Source organism: Leptinotarsa decemlineata, unplaced genomic scaffold (assembly GCF_025532065.1).
Source record: "Leptinotarsa decemlineata unplaced genomic scaffold, Ldec_3_MD MMD2_tig00002159_RagTag_RagTag, whole genome shotgun sequence".
In the NCBI taxonomy this organism is placed as follows: Eukaryota; Metazoa; Arthropoda; class Insecta; order Coleoptera; family Chrysomelidae; genus Leptinotarsa; species Leptinotarsa decemlineata.
Genome location: NW_027412574.1, coordinates 5,248,354 through 5,265,675, shown reverse-complemented (window position 1 = coordinate 5,265,675; position 17,322 = coordinate 5,248,354). Strand labels below are relative to the sequence as shown.

Below are 17,322 nucleotides of genomic sequence, written 5' to 3'. Positions count from 1 at the left end.
GTAATATTTGAACAATTAGTAAAGTTATTCGCAGGGATAGAATTAACATCAAAATTAATGTTTTGGTGACTTGTCGAACCATTTGGTTTACTTTTGGTTGAATTGAAGATATTTTGTTGGCCGTATTTGTTTTATTTTTGACGGATTCGTCATGTAGTAGCCTTCTGCTATGGAGGCGGACTTTCGTTCACCGTGTCTTTTGAAAGTAATACCCTTGCCTGCAACAACTAGTATTGTTGCAGATCTGCGGAACTATCACCAGAATATTGTTCTGGATTTTGGTAATTTAAAAAAAATGTGTCATGACTGGTTACATGACTTGGTCGATAGCATATTGTGTAAAAGTTATCCATAATAGTAAATTTTCCGCAAATTTTAGTTTTGATATTTGGCACATTAACGAAAAAAACTTATCTAAGATCTTGTAAATGGGTTATTTTCATTTCATACAACTCATTACTTCTGCATGAACCCATTATTAAAGCAACCTTAAATTACAGAATGTAATAAAATAACTGTGAAAGACTTACTTAATATCTAACTTCTGTTGCTAGGTATTTATAATCAGATACTTTAGTTGAAAAGTTAATGATATTTTCGCTAGAAAAAGTTTTCGCTTTTTTAGGCTGTAATGCTCGTAGTTTTTTATTATTTTCTAAATTTATACCTTGATGTAAGATGAAAGATTTATATTTCGCAGATAATTCAGTAAAGTATACTAAAAAAATCGATTTTTTGAAAATGTTTCTTTTGTGATGCCTCTGTTAACGCTGCTACTTGCCTCGAGTGTAGCCTGGCAGCCTGTAGAAATATTGACCTGCTCAGTTCATTGATGCCTCAATTTATGATTCCGTGCACATTATATTACATAAACATCAGAAAATAGAAAGTTAATGATGAACCTGGTGATTTTAACCCATTTACCCTAGCTAGACAAAGAACACAAATGTTTTTGCACAGATCTCGATAAAGTGGGGCTTGGAATTTCGTTGATTGAATTTGGAAGAAATGATAATAATCGTAGTTTGTTGAGCAAGGTCCTTCCGCCCGTGTTGGAAAATTGCTTCAAATTTTTACAATATTTCCCCAATAAAAAAATACATATATGAATATTAGAAAATGAAACATAAATTCAATAATGAAGCTCTGTTAGTTTTACAAGAAGTGCTTCTGTTGGGTGGCGATGTCGGATTCTTGCTTCAGGGTTTCCCGTCACAGCATATTTTCTAATTATTTCTACATTATCGTCTTTTTTCGTCAAACGTTTGAGTAAGTAACTGTAGTATTTCCTCTATTGGCATAATATCTGTGAGTTGGTACAGCAGAGGGTTTGGTGAGTTGTGTACGAGGTTATTGGAATACTTTATCCTTGTTGTTTTCCTGATACACATTGTTTCATATACTTTAATTATACTTATCAAGGCTCTTGGTTTCTTAATGAGAAACAATAGGTGTGCTTATTCAATAAGTGGACAAAGATTACTTTGTATATTCTGCTTGCTGTTGTTAAGCTTGCCTGCACCCTGGGGTTTATCAAACTTGTATAGCGTGTGGCTTTGCTATTACTTTTTCCTTTTTCTTACTGACATTAGGGAATGCAATCTCGTTCTCGCGAGATTTCCCCCATTTTTAGCGAGATTGATCTCGGATAACATGTCTAGCATAGGCTCAGACTTAGAATATGATGTTTTTCATTGTTCTATCCCCAGAATCGAAGTAGACCTAGATGCAGAATGTGCGGGTATTATTGAGAATTTGGTGAAAAATTTTTAAATGATCACTTACTAAAACTGATAGTCTGCAAATATAAGTAAAGCAAGAATTTGTAAAAGATATAAAGTTACAACTTGATTCTAAAACTCGATGGTTGAGCCTAGCAGACATGATTTCTACATTTGATAGAATGACGCTGTGTGACAGCAAAGCTTTGATCGACTCTTGGGCCTGGAAGCTGATTTGAACTACTCTTTGAGAGTAGAAGAACATGAGGTTTTAGTGAACTTAGACAAGACATTCCAACCTGTAAACCTGGCTATGGAGGTGTTATGTGGTCGAGATACTGACTTGGCTATTGCAGAAACAACACTTAGGTTTATGATTCGTGAACTGGAAGAGCTAAAAACCTCATTGGCAGAAAAACTAGCTGGTTCCTTGACAAAGCGCATTGTTGAGTGTTGAACAAATTTGACAGGATGCCTGTTATATATTAGAGATTCTGCCAAATAACAAGCAGTTTGCGAAAGTCGAAACCTTTGAAATACCACTGAAAAATGTGGTTAGAACTGAAAAAAAATCGCAATGGAGCGCTTGCATTCGCAACACAGTTTGACTAATTCACAGATACAGACAAATTCAGTTTCATCTTGATCGATCTCATCAACATCAACTGCCACCGCTGATGACTGTAATGATAATGAACCTCTTTCATCTCTTTCTGATACATGCAAGAGTATCAGCGTTCAAAGAACCTAGAGACAAAAAACTTACTACGAATTCGCTGGAGTCATTAATCAAAAAGGAAATGAATTTATAAGAGTCAGGGGGGGTCAAAAGGCAAACTTTTCTGTGGTTCCAACTAGCGTTGAATTCGAAAGGGCCTTCTCAGCAACTGGTTATCTGGCCAGCAGAATAAGAAGCTGTTTAGCAGATATTTTGTGCTTCTTAAGTAGCTACTTTCTAAATAATTCGTAATAATGGCGTGTGATGTAAACTGAACAAGCCTTTAACTTGATTGGTTATTTTGTTAATTAGTCTCAAATTTATTATAAATCTCTGAGGAGATATAGTTTTCTTTAGCTGATAATAATATCTCAGTTTAACAGTCAACTCAACTTAGTTAATGAATTTCGAATATAGGATAAAGAAAATAGCTTTTGTCTGATTTCTATCAAGTTTTTTATTTGTTATGACCGGTTTGTTAAACCATTCTCTCGAGAATTGGTCACAACAAGTAAAAAACTTAGAAATCAGACAAAAGTTATTGTGAATTTCATTAGTGCGGAATTCCATTGTCATTATATTAAGCAAAAACCCTGAAATGAAATTGAGATAAAATAAAAATTAAGCAAAAAAAAATTGAAAATTGAACAATTAAAAATGAAATAAAAATTAAAAAATTTCAAGCCAAGTTACTTCACTATGAGATTTGAAATCTCTGATATTTCAGAGAGATCATGTGTTATTACACATGAAAATTAAAATTGAAAAGAATAGCTGAAAATAATAATTATATTAGGCAAAAAACCCTGAAATGAAATTACAATAAAATAAAAAATCATGAAAAAAATTAAACAATTAAAATGAAATGAAAATTAAAAGATTTCAAGCCAAGTTACTTCACACTAATATGATTTAAAGTAACTTGGCGGGAAATCTTTTAATTTTTAACTTTGATTTCTTTTCGATTTTCAATTTTTTTGCTTAAATTTTAACTTTTTATTTCAGATATTTTATATTATATCAAATTTGACAATAAAAGTCCGAGCACACCATGAAACATTGTCAACTACCTTCAAACAAATTTCTACAAAAAAAATAGGTCATCATTCGAATAAATTAATGAATTTCATCTTAGTTTCTGACTTCTTGTTTTGTTATAAAAGAACTGTTTTATTATTAAAAGACTTTTGTTTGATATTAGAAGAAAAGACTGGTTGTTTATTTCATTTCTCATTTGATCAGATACGACAAAGTTTGCTAGTTAAAAGTAAAAAAAATAATAAATATGAAAATTTCAGAATATTAATTAATCTCTCCCAACTAAGGGTCTGGTAAACATTAATAACAGAAATAAAGTTGAAGTTGTCACTTCCTTTGTAGTTTTTTAAGTTTTTAATATTTCATCCATTCTTTCCATATTTGGATAATTTCACTATGCATATTTGAAATGATGTTTCCACAATTCTTGTTAACATTACTCAAATCATAACTCATTACATTATATTAGTTTGTTCTTTTCAATAAAAGCCATTCTTGAAAAGACTCGTAATTTATACAAGCTGTTCTAGATTGGTATTTGGTCCCATCAGTAGTTGACTGAAAAATGACAGCAATTCTGTTTTTTATTCAAGTAATACTTCATCGTGAGGTTATCACTGAGCAGTTTATAAAACCATAATACGTTTCACTATACAATAGGTTCCTCAAGCGTTAGATGATCACTAATGCAATATGTTCCCGTTACCTAATATGTTTTTACCAGAGAACCATGCTTTGCCGCCATAGAATAATTAATATAAAATACACTTACCTATTGACTTGTTTTCCACATAAATTTACTAATAGAAGTAAAAAACGTTCCAATCCAAAAGTAGTTAAACAAATCCTGTTTAAGAATATCGTGAAACTCGTGTCGCAGTTTTGTAAAACCTTTCTAGTGAAAACCAAAATAAATTTAATTAGCAAGTTTTTTACAAAACAAAAAATTTTGTGTCAAAGTGAACTTCACCAACTTTTATTGTGAATGGAATATTTAAAGTATTTCGGTTTTTTTCACTCTAGGATTTATTGATAACTTCCAGTAGTAGTGGGTGAACTTTTTCAACTTCCAATGACACACTCAAACATAAAGCAGCCTCATAAATAAAATAAGCCATTCACAAACTTGCTTGATATTTACATAATCAAATAGAGAGACAATTTACATTTCTAAGGAGCCTTTGAAAATAATAGGTTGATTATAGGCAAAAACAAATTATACTACTCATATAGACGAAAATATTTTTGGGGTCAATTTTCGAGTTTGGCATTGATAAAAAATGACTTTGGGTGATGAATGAAATTGGTAACATGAATCTGAACTGTTTAATTAACAACAGGAATAATTCATAAAATCTATACTAAAAATATAACACAGTGCTGCTTACGATGACTATATAGATAAATACAAAGCTACAACCTCTCAATAGTTAAAAAGGAAATACAAATACCAAATTGAGTTACCCACTAGAATTCCCACTACCTATGGAATTTATAACTTCTATAGTTCCTCTTTGTTTCCATTAGAATTTGCCTGAACTTGGATAGTGGACATTAATTTACTTGAGTACGTGAATTGAATGGATTCCTGTAATTCATTTAGGGAATCTTCAGCCTGAAAAAATTAAAATAAAATATTTCACATCTTGGATTCATATGTTTTATTGATTTTCGAAGATCACTATACATAACAAGGTCACTTCTGATTTCACCACCATCAGTTATAAGAAAAAAATAAGTATTTTCTTGTGATATTAGAAATCAAAGAAGAGGGTCTGATCAATAAAACTGAATTCAAATACATGAAATCAAATAAATTCAAAATAACTGAATTTATTTAATTCTTAAACGGTTAAAGATGTTATTTATATTTTTTACGGTGGACTTATATGGTGGAATTGGCACAAATAACTTATGAGATTATAAAATGAAGAGTGTACAAAAAACAGCAAATCAGTTGACTGGCGGAAACTTGAATTTTTTCTGTTTTCTCAAAGTCAAAGTTTCTACAGAAATCTGGTTTGGCTTCTGCACAGGGTATCCGAAACAAAACGAAAATATTTTTTGGTATCAACCAATTTTATTTGCTAACTTCATTTGCTAGGTTCATAGTTTTTCAAATAATACCATTTCTAAAAATTTTGTATTTGTGGATGTTAATTAAGTGTATATGAGTACTTCGTGGTATATTCACCAGACCAATAAAAACAGTTATTTATATTAATTTGTAAGAGCAGTTTATAACTAAATGGTGATCACATAAAGACCATTATTATTTTTTACATTATGGTTTTCCATTGGTGACACACATTAAAATCTTTTTTAATGGATATGTGGTTATTCTATCCAGAAGTTCAGAGAGGTCCAAATATGGACCAAGACATCAGTTCCATAGCTTCATGTCAGGAAATTTGATTTATATTTATATTGTTTCTTAATGGCAAAACTTTTACTTTGTGAAACGAAAATAATTACGTATTCTATGCATTAGTTGGCCGACATGCAACAGATATTAATTTTTAATAATACTTTTTGCAATATAATGATTAATAAGAACTTATATACTCACTTGTCTCAGAAACTCAATTGACTTTTTTAGTAATTTCTGCCACTTCTGAGTTTCAACAGCATGCAGCATCTCTTGATGTTGTAAAAGTTGTATCCAGTCTTCATGAGATTTGGGTGGATTCCTACAGTAAAAAACGAATTTGATTTACATAGATCCTAAAGATTGCTATTGTTTTAAATACATTTGTACTATTATAATATAACTCTATGTAAATTTAATATAAAATTTAACTAGGTATTCAATCTCCTAAATTAGGTTATTTTATATGAATTATGTGTCTAAATGTGCATAATTTCAGTTATCATTGGTACCTGAAGATAACAGTAAACTACAATTTGAAAGGAGCTAACTTCCCGCTTTTATATTCACATCTTGTTAATACAGATTGTAATTTTCTAGAAAAAAACTGTTATGTTAAGCAAGCAGTGTTTGGATTCTATCTATCAAGTCCTCTACTCGATACTTGACGTATCCAAAATGTATAACTTTGTGAAAAAATGCCCACGTTGGTTCATTAAAAATTTATCTGGGAAAAGAAAGGACAAATTTTCAAACAATCAAAAGGAAAAAACTCAGATATTCTGAGACACCAATTTGTGACATTAGGAAAATGTATAAAAACTGCAATAAAAATAGCTTAGACAATATAAGTAAAAAGCAGTGGAATCTATCAGATTTCTGGTCATTTATACAGAGTAAAAAAAAGAATTCGAGAATTCTTGGTCATTTATTGTGTTGTGGAATTGGCCGCGGTGGTAGTGTGCCCGACTCACGATCGGAAGGCCGTGGGTTCCATTCCCGCCTCGACCAGATATTTTTCTCGAGATAATTTATCTGGTTGAAGCTGGGATAATTCTGTAACCGTGTTAGGAATCACACGTTAAAAAGTAAGACCTCATTGGTCCCTAGCGTCCCTAGAGGTGCATTGTGACATGCTCAGGGTTCCCCCTTTCCTCTCATGCAGAACTACGACTTTGTAGTAAACAGGTGCCTGATGGTTTTACTTCAACTCTCTGCGCGGCATTAGCTGTGTGGGTTGTTTGTTTTTCCGTTGGGTATCTGCCACACGTACCTACAAAGTCGTAGGTCTGCATGAGAGGAAAGGGGGAACCCTGAGCATGTCATATATATATATATATATATATATATATATATATATATATATATATATATATATATATATAAACAACCTCATTGATTGTTGAGAGTTATATTAATTGTTTATTTATGTACCAAGTTTAAACAGTAGAAATGCTTCTACCTACAGCAAGAAGCAACAATTCAACTAATTCGTTCGATTGGTGACTTATTTATTTTGTAGAAATTCATGTTGAATATAGAATACAGAAAATACTTTTGTCTAGTTTCTACTGTGTTTAAAACACAGTAGAAAATAGACAAAAGTATTTTCTTTATTCTAAATTCAACTAATCTCCATTCTATTGCTTATGGAATAAATTTAATTAATTTTTGTATACAACACCCGTTACACTGTTGAAGAAAAAAAAGTGTAATCTGTCTAATACTTGTTGTATGGTCATCACTTCTCTCATTTCAACTGTTGATTTGTTATTATATTTTCTTTTTTCACTATCAAGGGTATTTGAGATATGAAATTGTGGAATTATTCAACAATTTCTCCATTGCCACTATGAAATCCATGCATTATATTTTTCACCTGACTACAAGTATATTTACCAATTGTAAACTGTTCAAAAAAGTTATTATTATTATTATTATTCACTGACTGTTGTATAACCTGTCTGGTAAGTGGGTTTTGTACCGCAATCATGATCAACAATGGGTTGACTGCCTAATAGTACTCTCTCAATTTTTAAGCAAATAAAGTGAAATTAGGCAAGAAAAGTCGACTCGTTCAAGTTAACAAAGCATCAATTTTATGTGTTTAGTCCACCTCCACGTGAAAGGATGATTCATGATTTCACAAAGTAGGAACATGCAACTCTCTCGTATATCTTAGATACAGCCCAATCATTCTCAACTACTTGTAGTAAACATCTAATTATTAAACACAAACATTTGAGGTCAATATTAATGTCAGGAAGCTGTTCACAATATCACCATTTTTCTTATGAAAGGCTTGAATTGAAAAAAGGATATTACTGCAGTTTTAATTTTCCTCTTTGAAGATGATCACTTGGTGATCGAAAAACGTGTCGAGGTGTTAAAAATAACGATTTGGTGTTGGGAAAAAACTCCAGTAATATTCATTACTACACCAAAGGTTCCAAACAGTGCATCATAAGTGAAAAAGGGATGATTTTTTTTAAGTTTAATTAGAAATACAAATGGTCAATTCAAAATTTTGTTTTAATTTCAAAAACTTCTCTAAATGCATTATTTGTTAACGAAATGTACATAGTATTATCTGATCAATTGGAAAAATCTATATGAAATTAAGTATATAATAAATCAAAAGATAAGTACTTACTTCAGTAAGTGTAAATCCAGAATAGGGTATGATGGCGAGTCTTCCAATGACCACAATTTGTAGTACAACACAACATTTAAAAATAGTAGCAATAATAGCACAGAAAATACTATCAAAGTACAAATATCTGCACTGAAAATGCCTTCTGTATTCTTTTTTACTGGAAGATCAACTGAAAATAAAAACTACTTCAATAGGCATTCTAGATGGTAAGATTAGAAAAAAGTTGAAATCTACTCATAATGACCAAATCTCTTAACCTGTTAATAGTCACGCTTCAGCTATAAGACTGACTGGAGTAGAGTTTATTACCTTGTTTGATAATTTGAATATTGTATAACATTCGTCAAAACTATACAGTCAAAAATTTAGTGTAACTGCAGAAACAAATCTTGAGAGCTATTCCAAATACTAAAAAAATATGTATACAAAACATAAAAACCGTAAACTGTCTTGAATATACTGAAATATTTTCACGTTATTATACACATATCTCAAAAGCTAGTAAGTGTAGCTTAGAGATATCAACATTCTGACAGAACATTTAAGAAACATATAAAACAACAACAAAAAACTCAGTATGAAACGTTATTGCCATTGAGTCATATTTTATTAAAGAAATAAACTTTTCCTTTTATAAAATACATTTTCTTTCGGAAAACTTTTTAACCTTTTGGAAATTTCAATTAGTTTAAAGTTTTTCCTTTCGTTAATAGACAAAAATCTGAAGGAATTGAAATTCTTGGATAAGTGCAAGTAAGGCGCTATAACAGATTTATATCTGGTTAGGAATCACACGTTAAAAGGGAAGCCTCGTTAGTCTTTAGCTCGCACAAGTTTCTCAACTTCTGAGAGTTGTCGTTTGTATGGGGGCGACAGCTGATTAACGGAAAAACAGATTTTAAACAGATCATATTTATTTCAAACCATATTTATTTTAGCAAATAGTAAGCAATTGTGAATGAAATGGTTAGTCACGTGAAAAAAACCTAGTTTTTTAAATAGAGGATGACAACTTTCATTAGACTTTGAATTTATTATTACACTAATTGACGGTTTTTGCATTATAAAAACTTTATTAACATGTGCAGGTACTGTGAAAAAGAGCATGGTAAGCAATGAAAAAACACATTCATTTACAATATCCATGAAATATCTCAAGAGATATATGCATCTAGCTATTTTATTTCTAAGATTGATTATGTAAGCCTTCCATGTCGGCTTGCAATCTAATTTACTTTCAAACATTTCACCGGTAAATTGTCCTCCAGAAATAAGTTATTCAGAGTTGAGAGTGACGTTTGTGTTTTATCATTATTAAGACACAATATTATATTCATGAAATCATTCTGAGCACCTCATAAGGTGTCGGATGTGATATTCTCAAACTGATCAGAGTTTTCCATAGACGCTAGTAATTTTGTATTATGTAATGTCCTTTCTGGATAATTTTGACGAGGTAACGGATTCTTCCAGTCAGGTAACTCTGAATAAAGGAAACAGTTTTTCCTCTGATATCATAACTTTTCATGTGACACAATAAAAAGCTTCGGAAAAGTCTAAAAATGATGCTAAAGTTGACTTTTCTTTTTCAAATTCATTTGTAATGTAAATAAGCATATCGGTAAGTGCAGTTGCAGTGGACTTTACCTTCCAAAATTCATGTTGTTTGGAGATCATTATATTTTGTCTTTGCAAATAATTGATCAGTCTGATTTTATAATCAGACTGTTACAAAATTATTCACTGAAGCCATTCAGCGAGATTTAGATGAAATTTTATGATTTCTGGTAATAATTATTTGAAATAAATTGTTAAATGTTTTTGATATTTGTATTCAATAGCATTGAAGCTAAATCAACTTATTATATTATTACATTATCCCTTTCTACCTTTCTCGGCACTAAACTTTTTCATTCTCTCTCACATTATCACTTTCTTCTGTTCTTTATTAAAAAGATGTTTTCTACGAAGTTTTGAGAAATGAATTGACAAACTTACACTCTTCCATAATACTTCTTGGTATCGCATGCAGTCGTCTCTTTCTTCTCGACTTTCTCTTCACATCAGGAATATTTTCCTCTACTTCTGCATGGAGAGCTTTTTTCAGATGACTGAAAAAATCTTCCAAACCTGCCCAAGTATTTCTTTCAATCATACCTACAATAGACTATTCTAAGTATCATTTATTCGACTCAACAGATGTCAGTGAAGTTTATAACCTTTTACTAAACCCCATACGGTTTTTTTGTACTTGAGGTGGGCAATTACTTTCAATGAACTGGCCGTGTCTGAAATTTTCTCCAGACAGTAATGAAGAGTTAAATAGAAGCTGTCTGCGTACGGTATACCAGCATTTATTGTGTCCACATCAATGGAATAGAGATGGCCCGCTTTGCTGCAGGGATGCATGACCTAGAAATTATACATACAATAGAATTGGGCAAATTGAACATAAATTATAAACTTCGAAATGGTGAAAAGCTGTACTGAAATCAGGAACTCAACGACAGTTTTATTCAAGGTTAATTGACACTTACAATTATTACAACTTTATCAAAGTATGTTAATATATTTGAATGATTATCAAGTTAATAAATTGATGGATGTAGCCGTTACTACGTGGTAGGAAATCATAATGAAGAAAAGAGAAATAAAACTTTCTATGTTTTTTACCACTTTTATTTGTAACTAACGTTACTGCAGTTTCATCCTATACGGGCATTTTCAAACTTTTCATTATTAGTTTATTGTTTGAAAATGTCCGTATAGGACGAAGCTGCAGTAATGTTAGTTACAAATAAAAGTGGTAAAAAATATAGAAAGTTTCATTTCTCTTGTCTACATCATGATTATCAAGTTATTAATACAACAAACCAACTATAGTATCATTCAATTTCAACATCCTCCTCCCTTAATAATTTCAACCAATATTAACCAGCTCTGCCGGGTATTTTGTTTTGAAGCAATAACAAAACCATCACTGTCCGGAGTTATCGTCAATAAGTGAGTCTTGGCCTACACCTGCCGATATAAAGGAGACGTCTCCCAGAGACCTGTACACCTTTCTGGAAAGGACAGGATGGACCTAGGAGGACAACTCCTTGCAGGATGTACAATAGGTCACATGTGGCCTAAGTGCTGTGGGCCTACACTCACCCTCCCCACTCTACTGATACAGAAAACCATCACTTAACTTCTTCTTCGGTATACATATAGGTACATAACGGCTTATTAAAAAGTGTTGTCGACTTCATCCACATCAGCTACTCCATTGTTTCCTATATCACTATATCCTATATCACTGGTGTTAAATGATCTTCAGCAATGTATGTTAATGGTAGTGGATTATTAATTGTTTCAGTCACAGAGCAATATAAAAGTTTTTCATGGGTTTGCCCAAATTCCTTTGTGAAAATTCTCTAATTATTCATAAGTTCCCACCATTCACCTCACCTCAATACCTTGTTCTAATCGATTTTTTTCATTCAATTGTAAGTATAAACCAGATGTATCTCATTATCAGAGTAAATGGGGGAAATTCTTTCTCTTATTGATATAAAACGCCTCAGTGGCATAATAAATAATTCTGTCGTGAAAGACTTCATTAACTCGAAATGTACAGCCCTATGGACTGCCCACGTGAACAAAACACCATCATTTTTAAGGTAAATCAGTCTGGCTAACTCAATTACCAGACTTCGAAAGCTACTTGGCAAGTCACTCTATCTTTTGGAAGAGGAGCAACTATAGTATTTACAACTTTAGAATTGTAATTTTCACAGAGATAGCTTTCTAAACGGTCTTTCCACCATTCAATATCCAAAATTTTCCATTGTTAGTAACTTCATTTCACTTTCATTGATTTTTTCGGATGTCAGTTCACTAGTTCTTTTCGAATTTGTGAGCAATTTGAACAGTGAGCAAATCTCAATATCCAACCAAAAATTCTCAAAATTTACAAATGCTCTATTTCTTTTTCAGAACAAATACCCTCATCTTTTGGCCAATCGTTTGAAAGAGTTTTTAACTAACATGATTCATTTATCAAATCACTTTCTTCAAGGTAACTATGGAATCAGTCTAATTATATATTTTCATTTAAGAAAATTCTTCAAGATCCTCTATGGAACGAGATAATTTAACACCAAGTGATGCTGCTATCAACCTTGAGGTAATCTTAGTGAGATTGCATCCCCAGTTAAAGTCCTTAAAAATATATAACTGGCAAAAGCTAATTTGTTTGTGTCACAGAAAACATGAGTGGTAAAATTTTCTGCGAATTCAACATTAAAATTTCTCCGAATTGGTTTTGGAATTTTACAAAGCCTAAGTAGGTCAATTTGTTTCAACCAATTTTCAAATGGTTGTATGATTTCCTCTGGAGGATTTTCATCCCGATCAATTTTAATTTGCCAAGTTTTCTGCAATAGTAGCTTAGGTATCAAGGTTACTGGACAAGTAAAACCAACTGGATTGAAAGCCACGTTCAGTTCGTGGAATGCAGTTAGAGATCAATATCACAAAAAAGTGTATCTTCTTAATATTCCACAGGATTATCACGCCAACAATGTTTTCTTCTGAAGTAGCCATTCAATATTTTATTGTGAGTCCATCCTCTCAGTTCTTCCCCAGTGTTGTCACTTGCCACACAATTTCATCAACATGAAATGAATTTTTAAATTTTATAGCAGTTTCTGATAAATGTGTTGGAACCTGACCTAAATGATATAATTGCAAGAAAAAGACTAGATTGTGAGTAGTCTCTATCTTTTGGGCACACACTTATTTGAAAAATGGCCTTTTTGATGTCCAAAACTACACCATTACTTCTTAAATGAAATCTTTTCAATAGATCTGGTAACAATTCTAGAATGTTAGGACCATTTTCTGAACAATTGTTTAATGAATTATCTAAGCAATCTTCAGCAGATGCATCAAATACAGAAGTATTCTAATAGTTTTATTCGACTCTTTGATGACTGCATGATGAATCCTGTTTTCTTTTTGTTCAATTTTCAATTACACACTCCTAACGCTACACAATGTGATATATGAAATAATATTGACATGTAGAATTAGAAAGCCAAAAATCTTTTTTTTCAAAAACTAATTTCTATTAAAAATATTCCTATTTTTGATTTCATTATAGGTTTCTGGAACATGCAACTTCTCTCAGGAATATCATAAGGAATGATATGTTATATTAGGGTATCATCAATTTACCAAAATTCTCCGGAATATCAGAACAACTTCAATATCAAGATAATATATGAATATTATCAAGCAAAAAATTGTTATGTATTAAAAATTTCCAAGTTGAAGTTTGACAAGTATAACATTTTTATGATCATAATCTGGTAAGTTTCAATGGCAAAGTGTAAACAGATTTTCAATTTCTATGCAAACGAAAAAGATATAGTGAAAATTGGAATTTCGAAATTTTCGTATTTTACTACAAATCTCCGGGACCAAAAGAGCTGAAGTCGATTTTTTGGTGTCATTTAATAGTACCCAAAACTATGAAACTTTGCCACAATTTAACCGTTTAGAAGATCTCCATGCACAGTCTCGAATTTGAAAGGCCCTTCATATTAAAATAATTATATTGTAATATTGATTTAACTATGTAGATTAAAATTCGAAACTACTTACATGTGTTTCAGTCACTTGTGAGGTCTTGGGACCAATAGTTTGTCCCAATGCAACTGTTAGATTTACAACTCTGCTTTTGCTGTTATCCAAAGGATTATGAGTCCAGGGCGTCTGAGTAAGATCAGTGGTCTTCCTCAAGGCATGAAAATTCAGATAAAATTTTGAACTGGTAAACAGCAATGTGAAGAGTTGGTCTATGTGAATGGGGTATATTTCATCTATCAGAACTCGTCCTTCATGGGGATTGGGGCACTGGAAGCTACCATCTGTTCTGAAAAAATCAATACTTTGCAATATGGTGATACAGTAATAATATTAGTTGGTCAGTTGGTAGCTACTCAGTTGAGTTCTACTTATGAAATCATCGATTTGTTGATGAAGGTTGGATCCATACTGTGGGACTCGATGGGTGAGTTATATTACCACACTATACCCTATAGTATTGTGTCATGTGGGTTACTCAGATGATGGACCTGAACACAGTTCAGTGGGTATTGACAGATCCGTGGTAGGAATAGAAACCCGGTTAAGTGAAGGAGAGTTTTTCTCCGAGCTTTTGTGATGTGTGTGTTAGCAATAGAAAGTATGAAGCCTATAGAATATACAAACGAATGTTTTTTCTGCGTAACTATTTTGTTGGCAAGCAAATACAGGTAAGTCTATACTATACTATATGTGCGCTGACTGTGAGGACGAATGTTATATCTTAAAATCAATCAACAAGAGTTTTCATCATAGCATGACACATATTTATCGAAAGCAATACAGGAAAACTTTTTTGGGTTAAACAAAATGAAAGCAATTTAATTTTCTAGGAGAAAAGTATACATGCAGAAATTTCGAACTAAGTCAGTCTCGTTCATCCACCTATTCAATAGTAAGAAATGTGAGGCAAAAATTTTCGAGGATTCTTCTGAGGCCGTACGTAGTCAGGGGGTTTATAGGGGACCCCCGAAATCTAGATGAAAATAATTAAGAAACTTGCTTTGAATATCATCAGCAAATCATAACTAGATTGGTACACTTTTGCTAGAAAGGAAGCTCATCAAAAATTGAAATCACTGGAAACAAAGCCCTTCAATAAATGTAAGGAAGCCATTGAAGTACTCAGAAACTATGATCGAAATCAGTTTCACAAATTATGCATGCTGTATTTTCAACTCTATAGTCCTTCGGTATTTATAAGGGTGGTTCCAGAAGTACCTGGCCCAACAAAGAAAACACAAAAATTTAGGAAAAAAATGTATTTATTTTTCAACATAATCTCCTTGCAGATCTATACACTTTTTCTACCAAAGTTCAATAAGTTCGATACCGTTATTATAATAGGTACTGTCTAGCTCCTCAAAAAATAGCCATTATCTGCCGACATCACTTCTTGGGAACAGAACATAATCCAAGGAGGTTAGGCGAGTAGGGTGCATGAGGTAGCAATTAAAATTTTAATTCGTTAATTTTGGTCATTGTGATAATGGATTTGTGAGCTGGTGCATTGTCTTGATGAAACAACACTTTTCTCTTAGCCAACTGCAGCCGTTTTTCCTTGATTTCTTCACTCAAACGTTGCAATAAGTTCGCATAATACTCGTTGACAGTTTTACCCTTTTCAGGATAGTCAATGAAAATTATCCCACACGCATCCCAAAACACCGATGCCATGACCTTCCCTGCAGATGGAACGGTCTTCGCCTTCTTTGGAGCCGGTTCTTCTTTTTGAATCCACTGTTTTGAATGTTCTTTTCTCCCGGGTATAAAGTGATGGACCCATGTTTCATCCATGGTTATGAAACGACGCAAGAATTCTGCTTTGTTGCTGTGAAACTTCGCTATACACTCAAGTGAAACATCTTCAAAACACTATTTTTTCTCGAGTGTGAGCAAACGCGGCACCCATCTCGCACACAGCTTTCTCATGTCCAAATTTTCAGATAATATACGATGTAACACACTTTTTGAAATGCCTACAAAGTTTGCTAGCTCGCGCACTTTCAGTCAACTATCATTCAGTACCGGTTTGTGGATTTTCTTAACCGTTTTTGGAGTCGTCACCTCATTTGGTCGACCGCTGCGATGCTCGCCTTGGCAGCTCGTAAGGCCTCGTTTAAACTCTGCTAACCAATGTTTTACTGTTGTAAACGAAGAAACAGACTCACCCAGAGTAGAATCCAGTTCAGTTTTTATATCGATTGTGTTGATGCCTTTCAAATAAAAGTATTGCACCACATAACTGTGACCAATTTTCTCCATTTCACAAATTCACCGAGAACGTTCACTATTGATGGCTGCAAATACGAAACAACGCAGCGTCTTCAAACTTGAAACACATGCTTTATAGATTGTGTACTTTCTAATGCAGTGATATTTTTCAAACAATTACCGCCATCTCTAGGTCAGGTCAGGTTCTTCTGGGACCACCTTAGTATTGTAATTCTGAAGTCTGAAGTCAGTGGGAAATTACCTCAAGAATTCTGACAAAAGAATCAAGGCTTTGTTAGAGAATATTGTATAAAATTTTCCGGAAACGAAGTGAAACTCAAAGACATTTATGAAACAATCGTGTATATGTGGGAGCAACTGAGTGATGATCTAGACTAAGATACTTCCGCAAAAGCAAAATATTTTTTATAGTTGATCGTCCCCTCACAATTTGTTATTAGTTTACTTTGCACATCTGTTTTATTTCGACACCCTATAAGGTTACTTAAAATTCTCCAACCTTCATTATGTGCTCTATCTACAGTTTTAGACCATATAGAGAAAACAAAAAAATTGTGACGTTGGAGGATAATAACTTCTTTGCCCTTCCATATTGACGAGAATTGAAATTTGATGGACATGTCGATTATTTATGTAAACAAAATAGCACTGAGATGACATACAGTGAGAGTTGTTGCTACTACAAAATCTGTTTGCTTTACTGAAATCGAGTCCCATTTACTTTTTGGAATTTGGAATTTTGCTTTTGTATTTTAGAAACGGTGGGACTCATCCATAAAAAATAGAAATCAAAGTAGTACCACCTGAACATATAGTACACGTCATTGACACCTTAATTGCCTTCCATAGCTTACACTAGCACTTAAACAAAATTCGATTTTCCTAAAGAATTTATTTTGAAGACTTTTCAATTGATTTAAGGCTCATACAGAATGAAAAGAAATTCAGAAAG

At 32.5% G+C, this 17,322-nt stretch overlaps 1 protein-coding gene across 4 annotated transcripts in view; it reads right to left on the bottom strand.

Moving 5' to 3' along the window:
- Nucleotides 1–4,789: 4,789 nt before the first annotated feature.
- The window catches only part of GramD1B (GRAM domain containing 1B), a 55,924-nt gene continuing 43,391 nt past the window's right edge, over nucleotides 4,790–17,322 (bottom strand). For all 4 annotated transcript variants that reach the window (XM_074177104.1, XM_074177107.1, XM_074177106.1 and 1 more), the window contains 6 exons: nucleotides 14,154–14,424; nucleotides 10,721–10,913; nucleotides 10,500–10,658; nucleotides 8,499–8,670; nucleotides 6,047–6,167; nucleotides 4,790–5,092 (listed from right to left, as the gene is read on the bottom strand). In XM_074177104.1, the coding sequence (XP_074033205.1) occupies nucleotides 4,979–5,092; nucleotides 6,047–6,167; nucleotides 8,499–8,670; nucleotides 10,500–10,658; nucleotides 10,721–10,913; nucleotides 14,154–14,424 (1,030 nt within the window). In that variant the 3' untranslated portion in view covers nucleotides 4,790–4,978. The remainder of the gene's footprint in view (nucleotides 5,093–6,046; nucleotides 6,168–8,498; nucleotides 8,671–10,499; nucleotides 10,659–10,720; nucleotides 10,914–14,153; nucleotides 14,425–17,322) is intronic.